At 32.9% G+C, this 27,810-nt stretch overlaps 1 protein-coding gene across 1 annotated transcript; it reads left to right on the top strand.

Annotated features, from left to right (window-relative positions):
- The first annotated feature begins 1,172 nt into the window (after positions 1-1,172).
- LOC120345045 (uncharacterized) lies at positions 1,173-27,795 on the top strand. The gene is made up of 15 exons (XM_039414421.2): positions 1,173-2,279; positions 3,250-3,401; positions 5,780-5,964; positions 8,354-8,488; positions 11,534-11,648; positions 12,522-12,671; positions 14,909-15,010; positions 15,582-15,762; positions 15,899-15,995; positions 21,565-21,716; positions 22,052-22,299; positions 23,118-23,250; positions 23,849-24,016; positions 24,535-24,671; positions 25,315-27,795. Exons 1-15 carry the CDS (start codon positions 1,721-1,723, stop codon positions 25,483-25,485), a joined length of 2,685 nt encoding a protein of 894 aa, XP_039270355.2. The 5' UTR covers positions 1,173-1,720; the 3' UTR covers positions 25,486-27,795.
- Positions 27,796-27,810: the final 15 nt, after the last annotated feature.

Here is a 27,810-nt window from a genome sequence, read left to right as displayed (position 1 = left end):
GACCAAAGTGAATACTTTATAAATGTAGAATAATAACTAGTATATTGAAACTGTAATATTTTTATAATCTAAAAGGAGAAAACAGAATTGCTTGTATCTTATATATGTTGGACTGGTCAGATTTATATATTCAATATAATGCAAATATCCTTGACTGCGCATATGACTGCCATTAGATTTGTTGAACAAGAAAATAAAAAATATATTTGATTCTATATTTTCAAATTTGTGTATGTGGAATGAAATTGCCACAACATTAAGAATATTACCAATATCCTGCATTTCAGAAATAAAAAATCTGAAATATTGTATCATTTATATATACTTTTTCGTATGACCATGGCTGGAATTCATATACATTTGAATCTTTTATTAATTAACTATTGGGATCATTATCAATTAACCAAGTTAAAGTCTGTCTACAATATAACTCATTACTATATTTACAAAAGGAACAATCAAAGTTCATCGATTCATATACAGTGGAATGCCACTTGTTTTTATTATTTTGACAATTTTTTGGCAACTTCCAATGGTTAGCAAATCCCTCACGGCGTTTGCGGCAGTATTTTCCCCGAATTAGTTGTTCCAAATTATAATAAGATATTAAATAAAAAATTTCGTCATCTTTTGAATTTTATAAAAGCTGTCTGTTCTGATGTTTGCTCAGACAATATTTGCTCATTATATTCTGTTTCACTAGGGTCACCTCGTAGACTGTGTTCGTCTGCCAAAAATAGTATGATGGATTTGCCAACAAAGAGATTTGCAACAAAGATTACATTCCCTCTTTTGAATTCTGTTTTTTTTGTTCTATTGTGTATATCTATTTCTGTTCTATGTGATTTTGAATTCATTTTGCTTAAATTGGTGGTAACTAGCTTGCCAAGGTTAGCCTGTTGAGAAGTAGCCATTGTTGTGAAATATGCGAACGTGTATTGGGTCGCCATGATCTTTGCTTTATGTATGGTGTCAAATGATAATATCAATGTCTAAAATAACAATTTTGATTGTAATCAATACTTTCAAGTAAAAGTTATTTTATTGAAACATAAACTTAAGCAAGATTTTTTTGAGGGGAAATCAGAAAATTCGGTGTGATTTTTTTTTCTCAATTTTTTCTTATTCTAATCACTTTAAAATTCCAAACAATAAAAAGAAATGCACATTTTTTATTTATTACAGGAGTTTATACCTATCACTCAATATATTAATATATAATAAAAACATTCTAGCTATTACTGCTAATATGTGTTTTCTTGCCTGAATTTTATATAAACTTTCCAAGATTGAAAAATAAAATCTCGATTGTATATTGTTTGTATGTATCGACAGGGAAAAACATCGATCTCTTAGAGACTCGCTTTCGTTAGCGTTCCAATCTACAAATATGAAGTTGCCTACTTTATGACTGATAATGATGTCACGCCCCCTCTTATGATCCAATCACCTTCTTGAAACAAAATTGTGTATTTTGAGAAATGCGACAAGTTAGTCTTCGTCTTATGATATCTGGAACTTTGAAGATGTCTTCTGCTACTTTCAACAGATCAAAAGTGAAGATTGAATCCGGAACTTTGAAACTTTAGTATATAGTTGTGAAAGGTTTTTTAATGATAACATTAAATTTTTGGTTGAATTACATAAATCTTTTTGAATACATTTTACCAATCTGAATTATTCTGTCTCCAGCTTTCACTATAAGTCCAAAAAAATTAATATGGATAATAGTGAAAATATGGAAGAAGAAAACGGGGGTTCTAATCACGAACAATCAATTTCTCAATTGTTTGCCACATCAAAAGAAACCAACATTGATTTTCCGTCAAAAACAAACAGCAACCCAATGCCAGAAATTCATATTACACCACACACAGAAATCATTGCAAATGGAAATGGCAGTCTGGAACTGAATGGCCATACTCAGTCAGAGGAGTTAGGATCTCAAGTTGTTCAAAACGGGAAAACTTTGGACGGAAATGAAAAAATGGCGAGTGATGAGGATTCGAAAGATAAAGATGGTACTTTTCTCGAAGAAGGAGAAATTCCCTTTTCAAATTATGAGAAAGATGACTCAGAGAATGATATTGACGGCACTGGTGATCATTCCGCTGAGAAAAATGACCTATCTAGTCCAACTAAGATGCCGAACGGTTTTGCTTCAGAGCTCAGAAGAATAAGTTCAAAAGATATTTATCCAGACCGGGAAACGGAAGAATTTGAGACGAGTGATGATGACTCGAGTGACGAGGAAGCGCAAGATGAGCTAGTTACAACTGGTGAGATTTGGAACTTTTTTGTTAGGTTTATCTACTGACTTTATTCATGACTTTTGCTTCGAACAAGGCTCCATATAAGCAATCCTGATATCTAATGATATTTGGAGAGCTACAATTATGTATGTGGAACGACCGTAATTTTTTTAGTTCAGCTTTGCTTATCAAATTCTCGCCCTGCGAGGTGGGCATGGGATTTGAGAATGAGATGTGTAATCTGTGATGCAAACACAGTTAAGACTAACGCTGTAACTGCTAGGTCATCATGCCGTCCTGTAAAGTGAACTAATCATTTAAGGAACTTCTAACTTATCATACTACTTAAATTATATTAGGTACTGGTTATTGAAATATCATGCTTACATATTTTTTGGATTTAATTTGAATGATTTATACCTAATTTAATGTGAACGTTCAAAACTGTCTTGATCTTGTGATAATGATAACAATTGCTACTCAAAACTATGATATTTTCTGAAATTTTGTAGTTTGTGAAAATCTTAACGCATTAGCTTTTCCAAATATTCTTCGAATAATGGAACAAAAGAAATAGTGGATAATTTAAAATGATTATAAAACTAGTTTCGCTTTGATTTCAAGTTCTGTTCCATTTCTTATTGTGGCGCTTGTAACACATTTGTTAACGAAAAATGAGACTCCATGGATTTTCAATAGCACACTACATCTGTTATCTATTTGTTGAAATTGAGGGTTCTAGTGGAGTTCAATTTGAATGCATTTTAATTAATTTCTATTCATTTAATAACATACAATTAATTGAGACCGAAACATTGATTTTCTGATTCCGTAAGGCCCTTCATTTTATTGATTATTTAATGTGCTTAATCGTGTGCATAGTTTACAATAACATTGCATTTTCATTGTATAAAATAACTAGTATCAGTAGATTATATAAGTCGTTACACTGCATAGATTCTGCTTGTTTTTTAAGAGTATAATATAAAATTTTTAGATGTGTTATCAAAGGGAAGCCCTAAGATGAGAAGGAAACAGAAATCAGATTGTTATTCCTTGTTATGGACTGATGAAGAATCTCATGCTTCTACAATGCACCATTTGGATGTTTTTCGTAGAAGCAAACAGTTCTGTGATTTAATTTTGCAGGTACAGTTTTTTTTTTCTCACATTTTTACATGTAAATTGGATTTATGTATTTAGTGTAGAAAAAAAGTTGATACAGGAATATCAGTGGTTCCTAAAGTTGACGGACCGGGGGGTCAAAATTAGAAGCGGAAGGATGTTCACAGGCCGGGAAAGGGGAGGGGCCGATAGCGATATAATTGAATTGTTACGAATATACGCATGCTCAAACTTTGATAGTGACACAACAATTGGCAGTATCTAAAACACAAAAAGGTAAAAACATAAAGTGTTAAACAATTTTACTTAAGTTCGACAATTTGAATTATTTTGTCTTATTCACTCAACAAAACACATAATACTGTATCACATTTCCCTGCTGTACGCTGAGTAGTAAACGATTGTTGACTTTCAACTTTATTGGCATCATTGCCATTGGTTGAAGATTTCGGTTTATAAGTCCATGGTTACCACCATAAACAGGGTGTAATAAACTGGGCAAGCAATACTGAACTTTGAAAGATTCTAGTCCTAAAAATAGTAGTGGCTTTTTAGAGTGGTTTCCTGTACAGAGCCTCATTCAGAGTGAAGCGAGTTATTCTAATAACAATCTTTGCAACTTGTATCTAACAATACAAAGAAACTATTTTTGGAACACTTGTGAAGTGCATTCGTCTTCCGTTACCGAGTTTTTCTGAAACACACTCATTGCAATTGTTCAGCTGCTTTGTATGTGACCTCTAGCCCCTGTTTGGTTTAATTATAAATATCAATGTCAAAAAGAAGTAGACAGGTTTAGACAAAAGCTGCGCTCTCCAGAGGCTCAAAAGAAGTAGAGTGTATCTCTGAGTTACCAATTGAAAATACACTTGAGACAATAGAGGGCAGATGTTTGTCAGTGGCCCAATAAGAGAGAAGAAAGAAGTCCTAATTCAAGTGTTAATTTACTTTAGTCTTATATCCTATGGACCTTGTACACACAACTCAGGGTGTGTGAACCAATTTCCCATAATTGTCGTGAAGTGTTTTTATATCTTTATTAGAATTATTTACTTTGTAAATTTTTGGTTAGTTTTTTGACGGACGCAAATAAACTTTCTTGTGAGAGGTTGTGTTGTGTATAATTATAATACTAACTAACCAGTGAAATGAGTTTTTTTTTCAATGTAATAAATTGGGTGCAATAATTTTTATTTTAAATTTACTTTTACTTCAATGAAGATTGCGTTGACCATGTTATTCTCGCAAAACTAAAAGAAATGACATAATCTCTTCTAAACGAAATCGAATATCCTATTCACATTCAAAATTTGATCTATTCTATTGATATGGACAATATTTTATTTTTTCAGGAATAATATTTTCAGTCAAAATCATAAATCCCAATCAATAAACTTGGCATTAGCCTAGTTCTATCAGTCAAGACGTAATATTTGATTAATTACCTATAAAATTGGAAATTTATCAAAATTTTGACCTTTTTACATTTGTGTATTTTTAGAATCAGTATCTTTATAGACATTTCAATAAGTTTTACATTTTTCATCCTCATTAGTTAGTTAGCTTTATATTCAAGTTTTCAGCCTGCATCAATAAAGCAACTTATTCACATTTTTCCATTCATGAATGTATTGGCAATTGCCTTTGATGACTAATGATATTCTATGTGAATTGCGTTAGTACAATGACATTAACTTTTGATTATCGTGTCATCTGTCATGTCATCATTCTGGAGACATTATCTTCACTCAGTTAATTACATTATCACATGTCAAATGTCTGATTACTGTCAATGATTGGATTGCCATAATCATGAGATAATTTATTAAAGTATCTGACAAATTAATCAAAGTTTATGTTCATTAACACCGTCATTTTAAAAATCTAGTCCAGGGATTGGAACTATTCATAATTTTATATTCTATCCCTAAACATCCATCTCACAAGGCTCTCATCTCACAACAAGGCTCTGGACAGTTAGACCTCACAATGATAGTGCTATATTTGCATAGAATACCACACTCCTTTTATTTCATCCTGGATGAAAAGATTGCTATTGGATTCACCCCAAACTATGTAAAACCCAGCCAGTGTTTCTCAAACTTTCAGGATTCGTGGCCTATTCCAAATATACTTGACACTTATGGTCCCCCTGCTATTTGTTAAAAATACCAACGAATTAAACATATCACTGTCCACATACTTCAAATTCCTTTAAGTTAAATTACTCATTGCAAATGGCGTCTAGCAAATGCTGATGATCGTGGCCCCCAGAGAATAATCCTGTGGGCCCAGAGCCCAGTTTTGAGAGTCTCTAATTTAACCATTATCAACTATTAATCCTACTTGCCCAGATTCATTTGTTCAACCATGAACTTTTTTCCCCCAATTTTTTTCTGAAGGTTGGAGGACGTGAAATACATTGTCATCGTGTTGTAGTCGGCGGAGGTTGTCGTTTCTTGTACAAAGAATTGGTGCAAGGCGAAAAAGAAAGTACAACACTTAGAAGAATTTCCTTGAATCAAATTCAACCACAGTTGTCACCAGATGCAGTCGAGTCTCTTGTCGACTACATGTATACTTCAAAGTAAGAATGTTTTTCATTTTTCAGTTTATCGTCAAATCACCCACGATAGTTTTATTTCTGGTTTAATTTCATTATTCGGATGCATTCAAAATTGGTTACATTCATCAATAGATTAAACTCTTGATCTTCGGAATTCGGATTTAATCCTAGTAGTAAATTGTTTGGTTTTGGGCATCCCTGAATGATTCTATTTTTAATGTCTGATAAGTAGAAATTTACGTAGGCCGACGAACAAGTTTATTTTCTCATAAATATATTTTGTCGCAGTCTTCAAATTTTAAATTTTACTTGAATATTGAATGATTGACCAGAAACGCTACAAAGGCCATTCTTATTTCTGAGCATTGTGGTTAGGTGCAAAGTTCTGTTGTTGACTGTACTTGACTCAATGAATAGAAAGTTCTGAGCAAAAAGTTCAAAGCATATTTGTTTGAATGTAGTCGTGACTCTGTTATTCTGTAAATTTGTTTATTAGAAGTTCATTTCTCTGAAATTACTTTTCTTCCTATGAATTTAGTCATTTCCGCTGCAAAAGAATTGTATTGAATTTTGCAAATTGAAATTAATCATATTTCTGAATTCTGTTGCAATCTGTAGTTCCTGTTTTATTTTTGATGTTGAATTTATTACAAATCATTAACTTGAAATATAGACAATTAGATTCATTATTTATACAGGAGGTTCGTGAGGTCCTGTATTAAATTAGGTAATGAACTTTGGAAAACCATTTTTTAGCAAATTTGAAATTGACCTCTAATTTTACATTTTTCTACGTACAAATTTTTTTTAAATATGACTCACTATGTTAGTATTACCGTAATTTAAATCATGACTTTTTGGGTGAATTTTTCAGAATTCAAATAATTTCAATATGCAGACATTTAGAAATTTGTTGTGGTTTTTTTGATAAAAAAAATTTGCATATTCTATTTTCAATCACTAATTTTTGTCAAATTTGCCACAGTCTCTATTTTACATCTGTGCCAGGTAATTTATATGACATAAATTTTCATTGTCTTGTCATTGCCATGCTGATTCAATCTAACAATGCAATTTCGTCTGCATTGCAAAATGTCAAAGCAGTTTAAGGTGCAATTTTGTTCAAATAACCTGAGAGTGATGCAATTTTATTTCAAATTGGTTGTTTATCATATTAGCAAATAATTTCTTTCAGCTTGTTCGATGATGTAACAAACATTTTTATAACAAAAATAAACAAATCACTTCTGTGGTGGTATGATAACGAATATTGTCTATTTCTGTATCGAAAACACACAAAATGACTTTATTTTGGGTGTGTGATATTTTTGTCCCCGGCGATTATGAATAACTTGTTTAAAAAACTGAGAATGTGGTAAATGTAGATTGCATGTTGTGATTGGTTTCATCTCTCTCTGGTGTTTTTGCAAGAAAGATAGGATCTTGTCGATTACTTTTAATCATAAATAAGGGTTTTGTAAAGTAGGATGTGATAGTCATCTTCTTCGCTATCAAAATGTGTGTTTCTTTGATTTTCAGATAACAAATAAAAATTCTCTATTTCTAGTTAAAATTTGATTGAGTTTATATATTATTATATAATATTATCTTCTAAAAAATTATTTTTCAAATTTGATATTTTTTACTTATTAAAATATGGAATTCTGATATTGATATTTCATTGAAATATTAAATATCAAAATTTTCTTTTTTGGAGTATTTTATTTTCCTTATTTCATCATATAATAATCAAATATATTACTTTCAAATTTAATTGAATTGTTCATTAAACTCTATTTTTTACTACAATCATATTTACATCTTCTCACTGATTTACAATAGTATATGAAGACAGACAGCTGTGTCTATTACTGTAATATATCAGTGTTTACATCAAATATCATTTTTATGATATTTGCTTTGTTACCTACAGGTATATAACCTATATATTGAATCAACTTGCAACTTATTTTGTGTACTTTGATCAGTCATTTTTGAAAGTACCTTAGATGAGTGTCACACTAGTAAATAGGTCACAAAATTGGGTCAATGAGTTTATATGGTTAATATTTTTTGAGTAGACTTTTGTTTAATGAAACTTGTCTGAGTAGGTGTCAATGACTGGTTATTTGCATTCAAGTAAGGTTTTTAATTTTAACTTGAGCATTTATTGATATACGAGAATTTCAATTTTGCAATTAATTGCATACTTTTTTACTTCGTTTTTTCTGATTTCGAAAATTTGCTAATCAACATTTTTGTTCTGTAGTTCATAGTCATAGACTCCTTTCATTTAGCATTTGCTTCTCCTGACGTTGTGTATTGGCTATGCATTGAGCATTTGACGTACGTACGTATGTATTCGAGTTCGACGTTTTTATTAATCTTTTTATATTCTTCTTCGATGCAGGCTCATAATCCCCCAAGGACAGCTGCAGTCAGTGTATTGTGCGAGTGTGAAACTACGAGTTGAAAGAGTGATGCCTGTTTGTCGTCGAAATATCACTAATCGACTTGACGTTGGAAATTGTGTGAAAACTTGGAGGTTCGTTTGAAATATTTACACTAGATAACCTTTAAATCATGTTCCTTATTACATCTTTCCATTTAAAATTAAATATAGGTATGAAATATTACTGGTACGGTACGGTACCGCTTACTGCCATTTAGCTGATGGGGAGTCCTAACAATAATATATAGAAAAAGGGAAAATGTTTTGAAACTTTTTACTTAAATTTAAATTATACTCCATATAACAAAATTTCATCTGATATATCAATTAAAGGTATAAAATATTTTTGTACCCGTTTTTTGTCTTGATTTATATGATGAAAAATCCTCACATTATTTTATTTCAGTGAGCCACAAAAGAATAAAATTATAACTATATGCCCTATAATTATCCCTTTAATCTGTATATGGTAAATAATGTGGTAACTGCAAAAACAACATTACTTTCTCCTATATTAGTCATCACACCTCACAAAATGATGCAATTTTCATTCAATCCATGCATCAAAAGAAATAGCGCCTCTATTATTTATGATTTTGAACACAACAGTATTATGTATGTTTTTAAAAATTACTCACAAGTACAAGGAAACAACATGACGTCATAGAATGGTGACATTTTGTTTGTTTGGCTTGTGATGTGTTGTGCTCAAAAGTTTTCAGATTAATAAAAACAAAGAATATAAGATATTGCAAAACAATGTAATTGGTTTAAAATGATATTTTTAAAATAGTAAAATGATAGTGATAAAGTCAGTAATGATCGGTCAATCCATGTTCAGATTAATCACTCTTACATTGAAATAAATTTTATTTTCTGAAAAATATAACAGATTTTTTAAAAAATAATCTTCGCCTAAGTTTTATTGGTTGGTTAAATTTGTGTAATCTAAATTCCCTCCTCATCCCAACTGTGAATATCTGTTTAATATTGGATTGTGAAAGTTTATGTTATAAACTGTGAAAATTTCACAGACGACAGTGCTTTGTTTACCTGTGTCATTGAGAAAAATACCACTTCTCAAATTCTCTAATCCCACAGTCTTTTTTTGTAAATTTTTAGTCATCCCCATATCAAATTTTCCTATAATAAACCCATCTACTCTTTCATCGCGTTATTTGTAACAGTAACTCAAATCTATTGTTTCTTTGTGGCATAATTCGTTGTTTTTAAAACACAACGGCGTTTTGTTGTGACATGATTAGATTACGCTGTCTGCCTTTGTTATGCCTTTTAATTTCCGTCTTAAAAGAATTCCTATTCAGTTGAAATACTTAACGAACCCACAAACTCGGTGAGTGTCCTAATTTTAAATGTAAGGCCATCTCTAAATTGCATCATGTGCATTGTATATATTCTTGCACCATTGTATGTAAGATTCATTAAAATATTTTTGAGTTTAAATACCGATAATCACCTAATGGTCTTTTTCCCTATTTTGTTTAAACAGTTATCGTACTTAAATTTAAGGTATCACTGGATTTAAAAATATTTTGATATTTGACTTTTTCAAACGGACTTAGATTTTAGGGTTAACAAATTATATTTTATGTTATCACTCTAGGTATTGATAGACAAATAGTTGCGTTTTCTTAGATTCTGTTTTTTTATTTATGATTAGGAATACCTAATTTCGAATTAGACACAAGCATATATATATATATATATACAAATTTACTACTCAAATGCTACTCAAAATAACTTTAATTAATGGCCTGTGAATTTTAGAATTCAAATTATTTTGTTTTGTATTTCTAATATAAATTGTAGCTTTTGTAGCGCGATTGATTATAAAGTAGTGGTAATTGAAATCCCTTCCAACCTTGACAATTCTTTTCTATTGGACCATGATAAGTTCCTTATTTCTAAACCGCAAGTCAAATTCTTGTTTTGTTGATTTGCTTCATCGATTTCAAAGCATGAAAATTGCATTGTTCAACTTCACTAGATGGTATTATTAACATTTTATTGGTATCGTTATGAAAATTTAATAACAACAAATCAGTCAGCGATTGAGATTATAATAATATTTTTTAATTTATTCTGTTGAATCAAATACATGGAAGCAAAATTAAATCCAACTAGCATTATCCAGAACTTTTTTATTGTACTGAAAAAATTTGATTTATCAGAAGGTTTATTGAGAACTAAAAACGATTTAATAATTGGTTTATACCAGAGGTTTTCAGACTCTTTCTCCAATAAGATGACTACACATATGAAAAAAATAAATTCGGTTTGTTGTTATTGAATCATGTTAGGGAAAAATTATACTTTTTCCAATATGTTATCATCATAAATAATGAATAAATGTAATATATCCACACTTTGTCAGTGTAATATGTGAGCTTGTGTCATGAACACATTAGGGATGGGCATTTTCGAATACCTGATGATTTCAGAATCGAATCGAATATTTTTTTCGAATCGAATCTCGAATACTTGGGAGATATTAATTGTATGTAACTGTCTTCTTGTATTTGGTCCTCCAGGCACATAAATTACTAGAAACGTAAAATATATCACTCAGACAGATTGCTGAGCGTTCACAGACAATAAAAAATACGTTTTCATCAATAACTCACCACAGAAATGAGTCATATGTCAGAATTGCGTTGAAAAATATGACTTCCATAAAAAAAAATTTAGAAATTTACCTCGACAATTGGCGGAAAGGAAAAAAACAAAATGGCGGCGATTCGAAATTTCGCTTTGAACCGATTCGAATAATTTACTATTCGATTCGATTCGAATATTCGATTCGAAATGCCCAGCCCTAGAACACATACGATCGTATTGTGACGAAATGACCGATATAGCCATTTGTACCTTTCTCCTTCAGTGTGACTTTCAACGGACTTGATTATTTTCATGCCAATCATTAAAGATTGGATAGGAAGGAATTATTGAAGAATTGGACTGATAGTTCATGAATTGTTCGAAATGTTTAGACGCACTGGCTTTTAAATATTTATTTATTGAAATTTCCATGTTTGAATGTTCTGTTATGTAATGGATAATACATATTATATATGAACAATATTTTTGTTAACATTTTTTTTTTTTCAATTTTTTTAGATTGGCTTGGAATGTGGAAGATCTCGACTTATTGACAGTGCTGAATGAATATATAGAAGAAAATTTTGAAACAATTACAAAGAGCAACGAATTTCTCGCACTTCCGAGAATTAAGGTAACAACACACACTCTGAACTTAACATTAGTATTTGAACTTGATGAAGATTTGGCCTTGATCAAACATAGTCTATGTCACAATAAGCCAGGTTCATTTGCATTGAATTGGATTTCTGCCGTTATGAATGATTGATCAGTTAAACAGTAAAATGACTAGAATTGCCGCAGTTTGCATAATATCATGTCAGCAGATTTTTCATACACATATGCAGTGTGATTCTATGTAACATTCAAGTCAAATAATCAAATGTAATCTTGTTTTTAATCTGGCATTCAAATTTATCATTATTAAATCAAAAAATTTGAATGTAGATAAAAAGATTAATATGTTAATGAAAGAACATATGCATGGTTGTGCACTCAAGTTTAACCTTTGATATTTTAATCGTCATTGTTATCACCTACTTTATCAGAAGTAAATGTTATCAGTATTATATCAGGATGTGATAAGTTTTTATCACTCATTTACGGTAATTGATTTTTCAACCCCTAGTTGTCATTCATTTTTGAATGGTCAGCAGAATTGTTTGATGACAACCAGTTTGGAGCGAGTGCGATCTTTTGAAAAGGATTTTTATGGAAAAGGGTTAAAATACCCTTCTTAATTCAAGAGTTATATTAGAATTTTTCAAGAAAAAAAGAGCAAATACTGAAATTACAAAAAATAAAATTAATATTTGAAAATATTACGAAGTTGGATGTGCTGGTATCTAACCATTGTTCAATATTCACAAGTATTTCAATGAAAAATTCTAACCAAAAAGTTAAACTAAAAATCAGAAATATTAGTTCTCATTTTCTCAAAACAGCCTTTTTGGGTTAATAAAGCCCTCAACATACTGATCATGCCCTATTCAACTTTTAATTTCAGATGGTAGTCATTGCATCGAATCTTCCACTTGATGCTCCTCCATTCCACGTGTTACCCAGGGACAACGCCCTCGGTCAACTTGCTTTGTCATGGGTGAAAGGAATTGTCAAAAAGAATGGTGGTCGATATATGGAAGAACTCACAGAGCAGGTACGTTAACTCACGATCTTTATTATATATTTTGGACTGCTTTCTATCAAATATTTACTGACTGGGTTTGTTTGGGTTTTCAGTAAACGCAGTAACTGTTCCAGTAATAGCATGATGCTAATTCTGCGAAAAATAGTTCAAATTTGTATTTACATCCTGTTGTGAGTTTTAATAAATACTCAAAAATTAAGTAGGGAAATTCCACTGGAAATTTGATGACGAACGGTTGCAATTCCCTTTGCTTAAAAAATATATAGAAAAGCTAGAGAGATGAGGTGAACTCCTAATTATTAGGGTTTTATAGAATTCTTCCGTTTCTAATAAAACACTTCAATAATTAGCTCATTTTTTTGTATAAATATATGTAGGCTATGTAATAGGTTAATAGTATTACCTATACAGAATTATATTGTCCTCTGTTTTACATAATATTTTAAAACTGTGGTATTTGACCATAACCTTTTAGTTCAGCAATACCTGTGCTATTTATAGAGTAGGAAACATGGTTTAATCTGTTTACATCTGTCAAAGAATTTCATGTAATTCCCTAAATATTGTGTTGTTTTTTAAATAGTAACGTTATTCGATATCAAATCTTGAGATATTTTGCACGCAAATGTAATTTTGCTTTTGATGTGTTTGTTGTGACCGCAGGTTTAGCTTGTTGGCATAACTATATCATTTGGGATTGAATTCTGGTTTAAATTTGATATTGAACCCAAGAACGAACCAATTTCTAAACTTGTTAAATTAAATAGGATATACTTCATCACAGGGGGGTACATTACGGCCTGTGGGCTGGATTCAGCCCACCGTAGTATTTCAAAGTCAATTCATCCTATTGGTGTTAAATTTTAATGATAGACTACAAATACATAGTCATTGTTTATTATACGTACGTACTAACGTCACTGCGTTGATTGCTAATGTTTTATTAATTGACAAAATCATGAATAAGCTATTTATGCATGTAAATATTGAATGTTGTAATTACGCAACCAACGCTCAATGATCTGAATATAATTATGCTCTTTCATTAGTGAACGCTGCAATACTTCTTTACGTTATCATTTGTAATTTGACTCTCTGGGGGTGCAGGATATGTATTATTTAATATAATAATTATACTCATGTAATGCCATCAGAATTGGGTATGTGTACTAAACTCAATATCTTATATATATTCAAAATTATTAAATAAAACATGTCAACCATAGGTACAAAAACAATTTCCAATTGAAGGGACTTGTTAATAAAAAGAGTAGAAAAATCTAATCTATAGTTTTATTAACATGATTATGATGCAATACATTCACCAGCACAAATTTATCATTTCCTAGATCATCTATTGTTCTGAAGAAATACATCAAAGCATGATACTCGTTAATTAATATGTACATAGAAAAGTGTAGCGTTACTAGACATTTCTTGAGTCACCTGTCATGTATAGACGCAAAGCGCGATAATGTATATAACTAGCCAATGGCATGAGTTAACGATGTATTAGCAACTTTGGTGGTAATTGGGTCTCCTCATTAAAATGTGGTAGCCCAATTAATTTTTATTAATGAGTTAACACATCTTACCCTTTGCTCCGAATTGTCATTTGACAAAGGATCATCAAATCATACTCGGTTGTGTAATAACACATAAGTATTTCATATTAGATCATGCTCGTCTTTGCTGAGAAACAGTAAGGAATGACATTTTAATGCTGGCACACTTCCTGGTTGCTATATCTTTTCATTACATGATTGGTTGTGTCATATGTTGTCAACCAAAATCATGACATTTGAAATGATAATCATCTTTGATGAGATTGGTATGATGGCTTAGTCAACTAGTGCTTGGCTTTTTCAGTATCACAAGTTTCAGCCTCGATATATTTCGGTTTCAGATCTCTTGCCCAGAGTGGAATGCCCAATTGGAAAGAGTTCGGTCCTTCCAAAATAAACTAGCTCTTTAAATATCAGTAGCTGCTGCTGCAGAGCCTTGTTCAGATTGGAAGACTGAGTGCATCAAATGAAATAAAAATATAATATGAAAATATTTATAAGTGGAAGGAGTTTTAATTGAAGTTAAAAAAGCAACATTTCGAAATATTGCATAATAAGTTGACATGATTAATTCACTGAATATTGTGTTTATTAAATTCAAACAGTCCACAGTTAAATAAATCGAGCGTTGAGTTGGTACCATCTAATTTAAAATCCTCCATTTTATCTGTTCTTATTTAGATTCAACGAATCCCATTAGAAGAATTAACAAATACAGTTCCGTATTCAAATACTTCGTCTTCATCAGCGTCAACGTCTTCTTCTCCTGGTTCAAATAAACAGGTATATTTTATGTTCACTGTTCCTAGCCTAAATTCTAAAATAAGAGTGATAAAGCGGTGTAATGAGTATTTTTGAAAGCATTTGGAATTGGAATTGTAATAGAAGTCACACTTTGTTTTTATTTTATAAATTGAAATATCATGCATTAAAATCATAAAATACGCTTTATAAACCAGTAAAAATGTGAATTTATTACATGCAGCGATATCGAACCGAACTTTCTTTCCCATATTATGATTGTCATGTAATCATTGTAAATTGTAATTTTAAACACTTGAATTTTTCACTAACCTTCCTTAAATATCAAAAATTAGGATTGCATGATGGGGTTCATTGTCTTAATCCGCAGTTCTCTCATTTGGGTCAGGTATAGGAAAGAAGATAACTTTGGCATAGATTACATGCTCTAGAATCTAGATGCTTGAAAAGTAATTGTCGGAAATTGTACTGGAATCCATTGTAAATTGTTGCAAGAAATAAAGGATATTTGTTTTGTTTCTAAGACAAAGTATTGCATAATTTTATAAATTTTGTATAAACTTATTACTAAAATTGTTGTTAATTTTTTCAGGTGCCACCGTCTTTCCCTGTTACCAACGATGAATCGACCACTAAGTCTAGCCCGAAACAACGTCTTTCACGAACTTCTTCCATCGATTCTCTCTCATCTTCAGGATCAGAGAAAAGTACCGGTTACGACCAGTGTAAACCGGAGGGACAATGGACCATTATAGCATCAATGCAGACTGCAGGTATAGCGAGTTTGTTAAGTCAAGATGTCAATTAAGTTTATAATGTAATACATCTGTTTGCCATGTAAATATTCAATATTTGTATTCCTTCTATATCACCTCCTTAAGTACGGTGAATTTTTATTATAATTTTCAGACCATATGATTGCTCTCTGTAATCTTGGAGATGTTCTGTCTACATTGACTCTTCACTTACCAACAAATTTAATCACAAACTCAAACTTCTACGGCATGTAAGTTATTTTTATATTCAATACATAATAAGCGTTCGGGAGCCTAAAACCCAAATACACAGATATACTTCTTTGAAAAATGAAGAAAAAAATTTATGAATTGGAACGTTTGTTTGTCCCCGAACGTTTCAGTAATCTAGAAGGCTTTGGGCATGAGGTTTGAACTCTGTATATTATTAACTAATCGTTTATCCTCGCATATAAGCAGGGTTGCCATACCGTGCTTATTTCTAAGATTTGTGCTTATTTTCTAGCGCGTGTCTTATAAAGTAACGATGTGCTTATTTCTAAGAAAAGTGCTTATTTTTGAGTTACGTGCTTATTTTGTCTTAGAAACATGGATGACTCGTTCATGTTTTGCGTACAAAGCTTCCGTAGAAACGAGGGACCATGTCTTTTCATCATACGCAATGCATTCTCACGCTTCGCTACGTTATTATTGTGACGTAACAATTAACTACGTTCCACTTCACGTCTCGCTCACTCAGCGGGAACTGTTTCTGTGAATGGTAGGGTTTGTGGTATATCCAGACGAACACACAGTTACAATAGACCTTGCTTATCTTTATAGAGACAATGAGTAAGCGTAAGCATGAGTACCGTTACGAATATGAGAAGGAATTTGCTAATGTGAAACAAAGCCGAAAGGGTAAGAGCTATGCTCACTGCTGCTATTGCGACAGCGATATCAACCTAGAGGCCATGGGAAAAACAGCCATTAGTGCCCACAATACTACAACAAAACACAAGAATTTTGCAAGAAGGATTGTAGGAAATCATAGTATGAAAACCTTTTTTACAAGCAAAACCTTGCCGACAAAAATAGACTACCAAGTGGCGGCTTCTGAGGGTGCTTGGGCATTTCATACTGCAAAACACCAGCAATCATTTCTTTCCAACGACTGCACCACGCAACTAATCAAAACGATCTTTCCTGATTCCGAGATCGTTAAGAAATTCTCAAGTGCTAGAACAAAGTCTACAGCCATTGTCACAGGAGTTCTTGCTCCATATGCTCATAAAAAAATGCTGTCAGAACTCGGAGATCAGCCATTTTCAATATCCGTTGATGCCTCCAACCACAACGAAGTGAAACTTTTTCCTTTGGTCATCCGATTTTTTAGCTCCAGAGTTGGAGTTAGGGTGCGTATTCTCGACCTGCGATCGATGCCCTGCGAGTCCTCTGAACAGATAATGAACTTTATTGTTTCTTCTCTTGAGGAAAATGGCCTTGAGTTGGAAAAGGTGACATCCTTCTGTGCTGACAATGCAGTAGTAAACTTTGGGGGTTGCAAAAAAAAGGGAAAAAACAACGTTTTCAATCGTCTAAAAGAACGAACTTCTGCACGGCTGATCCCAATTGGCTGCCCAGCACATATTTTGCATAATGCGGCCGAAAAGGCTGCCGAAAGGCTCCCAGTCGACATTGAAACAATTGTACTTAAAATATGTAGTCACTTCAAAAGCCAAACTGCCAGAGCGGAGAGTCTTAAGCAATTCTGCTCTCAACTTGAAGCCCAGTACACAGCTCTACCTACTCACACGCCAACGCGGTGGACTACATTAGACAATGTGGTGGAAAAGATCATAGATATTTGGGAACCACTCAAACATCATTTTTTGTCATTAAAGTGTCCGCCTCGAATTCTTGAAGAATTTTTTAAATCAGAACAATCGCTGATTATTATAACCTTCCTTCACAGCGCTCTGCTAGTTTTCAAGAAGCCACTATTACTATTACAAAAAACAACTGCATTATTTCCTCAATTGGCTGATATAATCGATTCGTTCAAGGACGCAATTTCACAGCGTCGAAGTTCTGAGTTTTATGGGGCAACAACAGCTGAATTGTTAAAAGGGCTCAAGAATGACCATGCTGAGATGCTTAAATCAAGGTTTCAAGAGTTTTACACAATCACTATGGATTACATTGATAAGTGGTATCGACCAGAAGAGCACCCAGGTAACTTAGACTGGACATTGCTGAGAAATCGGAAAGTGAAATACGAAGAAGTATTAGAAATGGCTAAACAAATTGATCCCCATATAGCGATGGCAGATGAGTTGTTTGATGAGGTATCAGCTCTCAACAGCCTACTGGAAAATATTCCTGATGATGTGTTCGACAAGGATGATCCAGAGAAGAAGTGGATGAATATTTTATCTGAAACCGATTATCTACCGCTAATATACAAGCTAGTCAGCATCGTATTTTCTATCCCTGTTAGCAATGCCTTCGTGGAGCGGGTATTTTCTCTTGTATCAGCGCAATGGACCAATGAGAGAAACCGTCTACGCGAACAAGCTGTCAGAGCCCTGATACAAGTTAGGGTAAATTTAGAAGATTTCAGTTGTCCTGAAATGCACAACCTAATTTCCAGTGACCAGAGACTGCTGAAACAAATTGTTGGTGGCAATAAATATAAATGATTTGACCGGTGTTCAGCTCAATAAAGTTGATATTTAAAATTATGTGTTTATGTTATTTAGAAATTCATTTGTTACCTACATTTTGGGTTAGATGGCTGCGCAGACGCCCTTTGAGTTGTTGTTTCCTGTGCAAGATGTAGAATGCTGGATGCTTATTGTGTGTACCTACCTTTCTGTAGCTTATTACATTTTAGAGGTTGCGTTTGGCTGTTATTTCGTGGTTTTCCATGGCTTTGCGCGATTTCGGGACTGCATGCAACCTTGTTCAAAGCGAATTCGAATAATAAAAAAAAATAATAATAATAAAAAAGTTGAAGTGCGGAAGAGACTTGTGTATGATTCCTTCCTCATTCTCATTCTGCGTTTCTGCCGTTGTTAAGTTCACCCCCCTCCCCCCCCCCCCCCCCCCCGTGCTTATTTTTGGCTCCAGGTCGATGGCAACCCTGCATATAAGCCTTGTTTAAAACTCAAAAAAAAGATGCCAAATTAAGGAGTCTGCTTTTATGCGCGTAGCTCTAAGCACACTGAAAATTCGATGCTACAGAAGTATGTGTACCTATATGAAGGTTACTAATTTTGTTCGCCTACTTTACATCAAGTTGTGTGAAGGGACTGAAGCCTATGGGCACCTGGCTAACAAGGACAGTCCCCGAACTCGAAATAGAACTGATATAAGGAAATTCGAAATAAAATTATGGCCTAACCCCATCCTGGTACACATACTACAGTCTACAGGAGTATCAAATATAAGCGTATGCAACCATTTCCTGTGATAGGTGCGTACACGTGCGTGTTACAATTATAGGATCTTCTTACATGCGGAATTTTTTAATATATCCACTGTATCAGGGCCATTTTTAGGGGGATGGACTTATGTGAGGTGAGGATATGCGGTAAATAACATAGCATGGTTCTACTTGATAAACAATGAGCCTGACTTGCAATCTCATTTATTAATAAAATTCAAATATTCTACAATAATGTAGTATTATTTATTTAGGATATTTTTACAATATTTTGATACAATTTTAATACAGGTATTCAATAATACAATGGCTTTGAGATATGATTTACGTAACGCTGTGGTTATAGTCAAAATATAGTACAATTGGAAATGCCTGGTACGCGAAACGTTGTAATCAAATTCCTTTTCTAATATTATCAACAATCCGAAACCGTGACCTTGAATTCGTGGAATACAGCGTGTTAGCCAGTTCATTCAATGTCAATTTTCTTGCAGAAAACCACAAAGCAAATGAATAATACATAAAGCCTTCTACGTGCTGATTACATTATTCGAGTTTATCGTGATATTTTGCATAAATCTTGAGTTGTAAAGGGGGGACAATAATAAAATATTCATAATCTAATTTAAAATCAATGACCGCATTTTAATTTCTGATATTAGGATTTTACAACTGTCTGTATGCAAATATTAAGTAATGCATCGTAGAAATCTAAAATAAGTATCCGGCCTACTTGTGTCTGTTGAAATTACAGCTAGCTGTTTTTTGTACAGTAGCTTCTACGATAGTCATTCGTAAATAAACGTTTTCATACTGAGTTTTGAGCTTTGAGCAGTTTGTGAAATTGCAGCAAGTATTGTCTACCTCTATGATTACATAATAACATATTCATATATACAGCATATAAAATAAGAAACAAGGCATTTATAATAAATACAATATGTAAAATATTTAATTGTATATTAGTTATGTTTAACACACTAAGGTCATACGAGTGTAACCTAATAAGACTTGTGCTTGTACATCAATAATATTCCAATCTTATTATACTCAATCACCTTATTTATGCTTCAATGTCTAATTAAGCCTGTTATTAATGGACGGACATCATTGATTTTTATCCAATGTCATGTACAATTGATTCATATTGGATCAATTTTTAATTATGTCTTTTAAATTTAGTAATAGTTAAAATGTAATTGAAAACAGTACATAGCACTGGCATTTTATTGTCATTTGATGACAGCTATATAATCTTTCACTTGAATAAAAAAATGATCTTATGGCAATTTGCTATACGCATAGAAAATAAAATTGAATTCAAGCTTACCAGTTCCATTTTAACAATCATTAGGGTTCATTGTGGTTTAATTATGTATTAGACTCGAGGGATTTGCTCATCAGAGTATTAAGGAATGTGATAATCTGGGTTTGTGATTATCGTTGTAATGCCACACCCCTCAGTTATGAATGATATTGATGGGTATCAATCAATTGGGTTTGAATAATCTCATTTAACACTGTATTTTTATATAAAACAAGCTATATACAGTGATACCTTGGCAGTCAAACATAAATCGTTCAGGATTGGTGTTCGACTACTGATTTCTTTAATTTCCGAATCTTTTTTTGCCACACAAAAATGGTAATATTTTAATTCGTTTTTTTGCATTTCAAAATAGCCTACCTAAAATTTTAACAAAACATTACCCAAACAACCATAATTAAATAGCCTTATGAAGATAAAAAAATTTGTATCAGTTTTCGTACAATTGAGCAAATTTCTGTGGGTTCATTGACATTCGTTTTTGTGTACAATGATGTCATCAAAAAATTGCTCACCTTGGAGCGGTTCCGCTTTCGTGTTAGTCAGAATATTGCTGTACCAGTGGTCTACTGTGACAGATTTGCATACTATTTAGTTTTGGCCTTTGTGTTCATTCAGTAGAGCATCCCTCTCTTGTTGAATGATCAAAAGGCAGCCGAGATGCGCCGTTCAGATGACGCCATCTCGCTTGGGTGTTCGAGCACCGAATCATTCTTGACTAGAGTTTTTGGTTGAATGTATTTTATTCTTTATGAGTCATTTTATAAGGTCAGATATACATTGACCCAATCAAATTCATAAATTTTATGATACTGAAAATAGTGTTCCTGCTCCAAACAAGGCTTTGTCTAAGCAGCCGCCGATACGTGCAAGACTACTATCCTTGAAAGGACGACCTAAATCTTTCCAATTCTGCATTACTTACCCAATTTACCCGTGGGTAAATTTTACCGTAGATGCCGTATCTTATACTTCGACCTAAATATTCCCAATTCGCTTTGACCACTAGGCCAACACTCCCACCGAAATTTTCTACATTTCCAACTTGCATGATATTATATTTCAGGTCTGGTAACCCAAGTAACAGTGTTTCCACGTCATCATCGTCGTCACATTCTTGTGCGTCGTCCGTTGGTTCAGTCAGTGAATTGAGTCATTTATCTCAAGCCAGATGTGCTGCAGGTGTCACTGCATTGAATGGAAAGATTTATGCAATGGGTGTGTACTATTCGTTTCCTTTAAATGTTTTTTATAATATTACTAACTTGCTCTGAGTACATAACTGTATCTATATCTTAGGAATAAAAAAGATTTTATATGACTGATACACTTCAAAATAAATTTGTGATTAGTCTTCTGTGGTTTAAAATGCCAAATTGGCTAAACTATCGCACGATGCTATTCTAGGTTAATGTTTTTCAATCTCGACCCTTAGCCTCCTTGAGGATTTCTACAGAGCGATTTTCTGGAAAACTACTCGGAGAACTTATCATTATATTTTTAACCAAAAGGTCCTGTTTTAAAACATTATCTCTATCTACATACATTCATAGGTGGTTACAATCAGTCTGAATGCCTGGACAGTGTCGAATGTTACGACCCGAACCACAATAAATGGACAATGGTAGCAAGGATGCAAGAACGACGAGCAAGATTTACCGCCGCTGTTCTCAACGGACAAATTTATGCCGTCGGAGGTTCCACTGGATCGAAAGATCAACTGTCTGTAGAAAGATATGACCCAGAATCAGACAAGTGGTCTCAAGCCCCTCCGCTGCCCATCAGATGCTGTGGGGTCGCTGTAAGAATTTTATCATATACGTATTCAAAAGTTTGTGGCATTAAATAACCATCTTGGCAAGGTAGATTTTCAACTAAAAGTTTTCATATGTAATCACTGATCAGTTAGGTATGCTAGATCTCTCTCGTAGCTCTGCTAAACTTGAAATTTGCTTGCATATGCATCTCTGATTACCCTCCGTGGGCGTGGAGGTTTGAATTTCGTTTACAGGTGAAGAAATAAATTTTAGGCAAATTTGGATGTAAAATTCCCTACATTATCATGATCTTTAGATAGCCATGATCCAAAATTATTCTCTATCAAGCACGGTCCAGGGATGTATCTGAATACTACATCCACAATCATATTTGATCAAGCGTAGAAATTTAAACACGAACAAGTCTTTCTAACGTTATTTAATAACAACCTGACTCCAAAAAAATCAATTTTAAACACATCAACTATTCGAAATCAAGTTTAGCCAGGTTTTCATTGCCAAATAATTTACAACTGGTGTTGTATTGTTATGTTATATTATTATGTTATTGTTATATCAATTATGATATAAATACCTGACCAGAAATTCTCAAGTTAGGTTCTCACGGGTGAACTTTGTAACTTTTTTTAATCTGTATGTTCCATTTTGCCATTGTAGCTATTTCATTTATTGCTGTGAACTCTGGAATCTAGCAATTTAGTTTTCCACTGTACACTGGTTAGTTTTCATTTGAAAGATTTAATTAGTACTTCAGTATTTGTATCATACTTATGTTAAAAGAATTCAAAATTTAGTACGCTGTGTCTCAGGACTTGGATCTCATACTCTTGTTATTTCACAGGTTGCCGTCATGAATGATAAACTGTATTGCATTGGTGGAGTTCAACAAAGTACAGGTGTTGCTGGGATTAAGTTATGTCATCAGTTCGATCCAGTCACACAGTCTTGGCAATCTATTGCTTCATTGAACACAGGTCAGTAGGGGCTTTGCCCTGTATATTCAAGGATTTTTTCCAAGATAAAAAGGTGAAAAATTTTGAAAGAAAAATCTTTTTTTTTTATTTGAAGTTTAAAGAAAAGTATTTCAATATGAAGTAAGAGATGATTAAAAGTCAAAATTATACATTTTCCTTATTTTCTCAAAGCCGTTTTTTGAGTTAATATGGGATAATAATCAGAATACGCGATTAATGAAATCTGAAGGCATTATTGCCCTCTTTTTCTATAAGGTAATTGTATAGTCTAAAGCTAACAATAAGTCAATCTCATGTAATAAGCCGATCCCTGGAAATCAGAACAAAAAATATGGTCCAGAAAGTCGGCATATCAGCCTTATTATGTCTTGGATTGATGGGTTATATAATTCAACAAGTGTTACATCATATTGATATTGTATATAAAATTCCAAAACTATCAACCATCATCCATTTTATATTGATATCATACAATTTCGGCCATGTCTGTATTTCAAACACGAAACATGAGTGACTCATACCATGAAACGTCTTTGACACACAATCGAGTCATTTTTTCAAGGAACAAGAGCAGCAATTTCCTCTTTTTCCATTGCAGGAAGAAGTTTTGCAGGAGTAGCAGAACTGAATGGAATATTATATTGCGTCGGTGGCACCGATGGTTGGACTTGTCTTACGTCAGTTGAACGTTACAATGGAGACAAATGGATCAGAGGTCCGCAACTCAATGTTCCAAGAAGAGGAGCAGGACTTGCTAAGTTTGGAGGTTGGTTTGATGAAACATGTTTGTAAAATAAGGATGCTATTGAGATTTTTTCATCCATTTCATTTATTACAAAGTGTTAGACTCACCTATCATGGCGTCGTAACTTCTATTTTGCTTAGTGTCCTACCATCAGTTGTCAAATGCTTAAGATTACAAAGAATTTACTATCTACAAATCTTACTAATTTCGAATAGATTTCAAAATTTGATTCTTTCTGGTGCAGCCAAGATGTTTTAAGTGGCGTTTTACCCATGAAGAATGTGTAAATTTTCAATTGACCCAGGGTTTAGAAAAATTTGACTTAGAGGTTGTAAAAAAACTTAACTCTGACTCATTTTTGAGTTTCTGTAGAGACTTTTAATTTCTAATATTACTATCAAAAGTATGGAATTCAGACTTTGGGGAATCCGATGCCTTGACAATTTGAAAATTCGACGCCACCGCAAGTGAACATGCCGACTCTTGACACAAAATCCATCCTTTGAAGCGTTTATTTTTATTACAAATGTTCTTTCTAGATACTTTATACTGCGTTGGAGGATCAGATGGCGGATCCTTTTGGTCATCTATTGAGCAATATGCTCATGAAACTGATTCATGGACGATGCTTCCAACTTCAATGACTGTACCACGTAGTAACGTTGGACTTGTCTCTGTAAGTATATTATCTCATTGTGGAATTCAACATTAATCTATTTTTGCCTTGGTTCGAAAAAAATTTTTGGTGCATTCTGATATTGGCTTCATGCAAGGTCATGTAAATTCACTTAGTAGTTGAGGAATTGACTCAAACAGATTTGATCCTGTGAACATTTTGAATACTTTGGTACTAATCATTGTTTCTTTTCCAATCTTTAAATGTTCATTTCAAATCATGTGTTATCTGAATTAAAAATTTTAACATTGTTGCGTGGTGCTAAGCATTAGGAATGGACTTACCATTGCGCTCCTAAATATCATGGGGATTAATCATATGCGAGAAAATGACTGGAATTCTCACTGCCACAGTGTAGTTCACATAGCCGGTGGTTGGTCTGAAACAAATAACTGTTCCCATTTACTCAACCTTGGCAAGAAGCCATAGTTCGCGATATAATTAAGGCACCTAATCCCCTCTCCCTTGAGATGAATATGAAAATTCCTATTCAAATTTAGTTGCTCATTACCCTAATTTATATTGAGTACCTGTCCGTTACAAGGTCGTGTTATATATGTGCCATGCTTTTTACACATTGATTCTGAATTTTCTAAAATAAATTTTTTTGTGACTTGAAACCTATTTATGCTCGTTATTTCAGCTGAATGGATTGCTTTTTGCCATTGGTGGATTCTCTGGCCGACATTTTCTCAACTCCATCGAGACTATGGACGAGACTGGTGATGAGTGGACGACGCACGATGCCCATATTGTTGCAGCAGCGACTTGCAACAACATAGCATACGATGAGGGTGGAGCCGCAAACTCATAACCCAGGCTCGGGACTGTTCCAGTTCATCGAGCAATTTCTTTTTTTGTGTTTTGCACTGTATATAATATTTTAGCTTGTTTCATCAAGACTCTGTCAAGACATTTTTTCGCTTTAAAAGTACAGCCTGTAGTCAATTGCAGCCTTAATTTACCAAGGCTATGCTCGGGACAAGAGCAAAATGATTTGTTATTGGTGGAAATCATGGATTACTTCGGACTGGTGTTTTGAAATGAATGATTTGGGATTTTTATTATTGAAATCAATTACATAAAATTACGAAATCTTCATCGCTTTTTCAATGTTAAAAATCTGATAATCCAGGCCTATGAATATCACCCACCATTGAAATATTCCAAACGCGATGCCTTTGAAAATTTCGTTTCCTTCATCAAAAGTATCAATATAATTTATTGGAGAGTAATTTTTCAATTCTTTTTGTTTTGAATATGCTAAGTTGTCTCGATATAAGTTCGAAAAATAAGAAAAAATATTTGTGATTTTACAAGGATTTAAATTGAAATTTCACAAAAAAAATTTGAACTTTTTGAATCTCCAAAAATATCTTTTTGAACCTTATATCGTCTCGGTGGCTCAAAATTTGTTAAATGGTATATTTGTTAACATATTTCAAATTGCATCAACAAAATTGCCTTTTTACTGGTAATATAATAGTGGATGATGCGAGACTTTAGTTCAGCTATGAGCTGTAGTCTGAATGTTTACCTTTTATTTGTCAATAGTTTGCGACAATAATCCTTTTCTTCCTTTTTGCTTCAAACTAGCTTATGTTAATCTTTTTGCGATGTTTAATTATGCTGTACTGTGTTGTTTGTTTTTGTCTGTTTTGTGGTGGAAAATTCCATCTTCGCTGGTTTACTATTCTATACATTGCTCTTTTTTGTAGTTTGCCGATTCTTTAGATTAATTTCACTGATATTACCACCAAATAGACTCATTGTCATCCATGTTAATAATTAGTTTATAAAACTCTAAAAATTGTTCAAAAAAATTTGGTATTCTCCTATTAAATGGTTGTTAGTTTGAACAATTTAAACAAAAATTTTAATTGCTTAGAACTACATTGTCATCCATGTTAATAATTAGTTTATAAAACTCTAAAAATTGTTCAAAAAAATTTGGTATTCTCCTATTAAATGGTTGTTAATTTCAACAATTTAAAAAAAAAATGTGAATTGCTTAGAACTAAATTTTCTTAATTATGTTTTTGTTAAAAAGTCGATTATCAACTTATTTTTATTTCCTTTATTATTGTTAGATTCATGACTGTTGTTTACCAACATATTCTGTTAAGTATTGCAAAAATTTAAATTTGGTTGCCATCTTATTCATTTCATTATTTATATAAAACAATGAACAAACTTGCCCAAATTACCGGTATAGAGGCATTAATCTACACCGGATTATTTAGTACATATACCGTATTTCCCGGCGAATAAGTCTCTTTTCTAGACTCAAATTTTTGGCCTGATTTTGGGGGGGGTCGTCTTATTAGGCGAGTATGATAATTTTATTTTTTTGGTGTTGCCTTATTATGTATGAGGTAATGTTTTTTTATGGTGGACGCAATCGCGAGTTGAATTCCCGTAGTTATTATGGATTGAATATCACGCTACAAGAAAACGTCATTATAGGCTATTTTAAGCAATGCGCACATGCGCCGACCGCTCAAAAGGCATTGCATGGTAATTTGAGATTCTGATGTTGATGTGATTTTGCTACCCCGACTTGAAAACGGGCCTTGTCTTATTGACCGGGTAGACTTATTCGCAGGGAAATACGGTAAATGCCAGAAAAGTATCCTTTTTTCTTATAAGTGGTTATAATCTGGGTGTGACCTAGCAGTTAGTAAAGCTATAGTGAAAATAATTTTTTTTATATATTCTTACTGCCTCCAGTTTTCGTTAACAACTGATAAATAACACTGTGCCATAGTGGATCACTATTCATTTAGCAAAAAACTAATGATAATTATTCAAGTCAACATTTTCTCAAATTGGGTATAGGCCTTCGATTGGTTACCACAATTGGCCAGGAATACGTCCATATTGGATTCTGTAAATATTGTCTCTGGACATCCTTTATCAAATTTTGCCCACAGTATTGCTTACCAAAGTGAAGAAAGATCTTACTTTTTGTCATTTCCTGTTCATTAGCTTAATTTATTTGCTAGTATTGACAATGGTGTTCATTTGAAGCTTGGCACTGGATTAGGGGGGTGCTCATGGATGGATTACAAACATTGTATTTTACAACATTTTGTTGACAATAAACTAGCAAAGTACTACTGAATGGGAGTCTTCATTA

The sequence above is a fragment of the Styela clava genome, chromosome 5 (genome assembly GCF_964204865.1).
Source record: "Styela clava chromosome 5, kaStyClav1.hap1.2, whole genome shotgun sequence".
NCBI classification, from domain to species: Eukaryota; Metazoa; Chordata; class Ascidiacea; order Stolidobranchia; family Styelidae; genus Styela; species Styela clava.
Note: the sequence above shows the minus strand (reverse complement) of the source record. Positions and strands in the feature narration are given on the sequence as shown.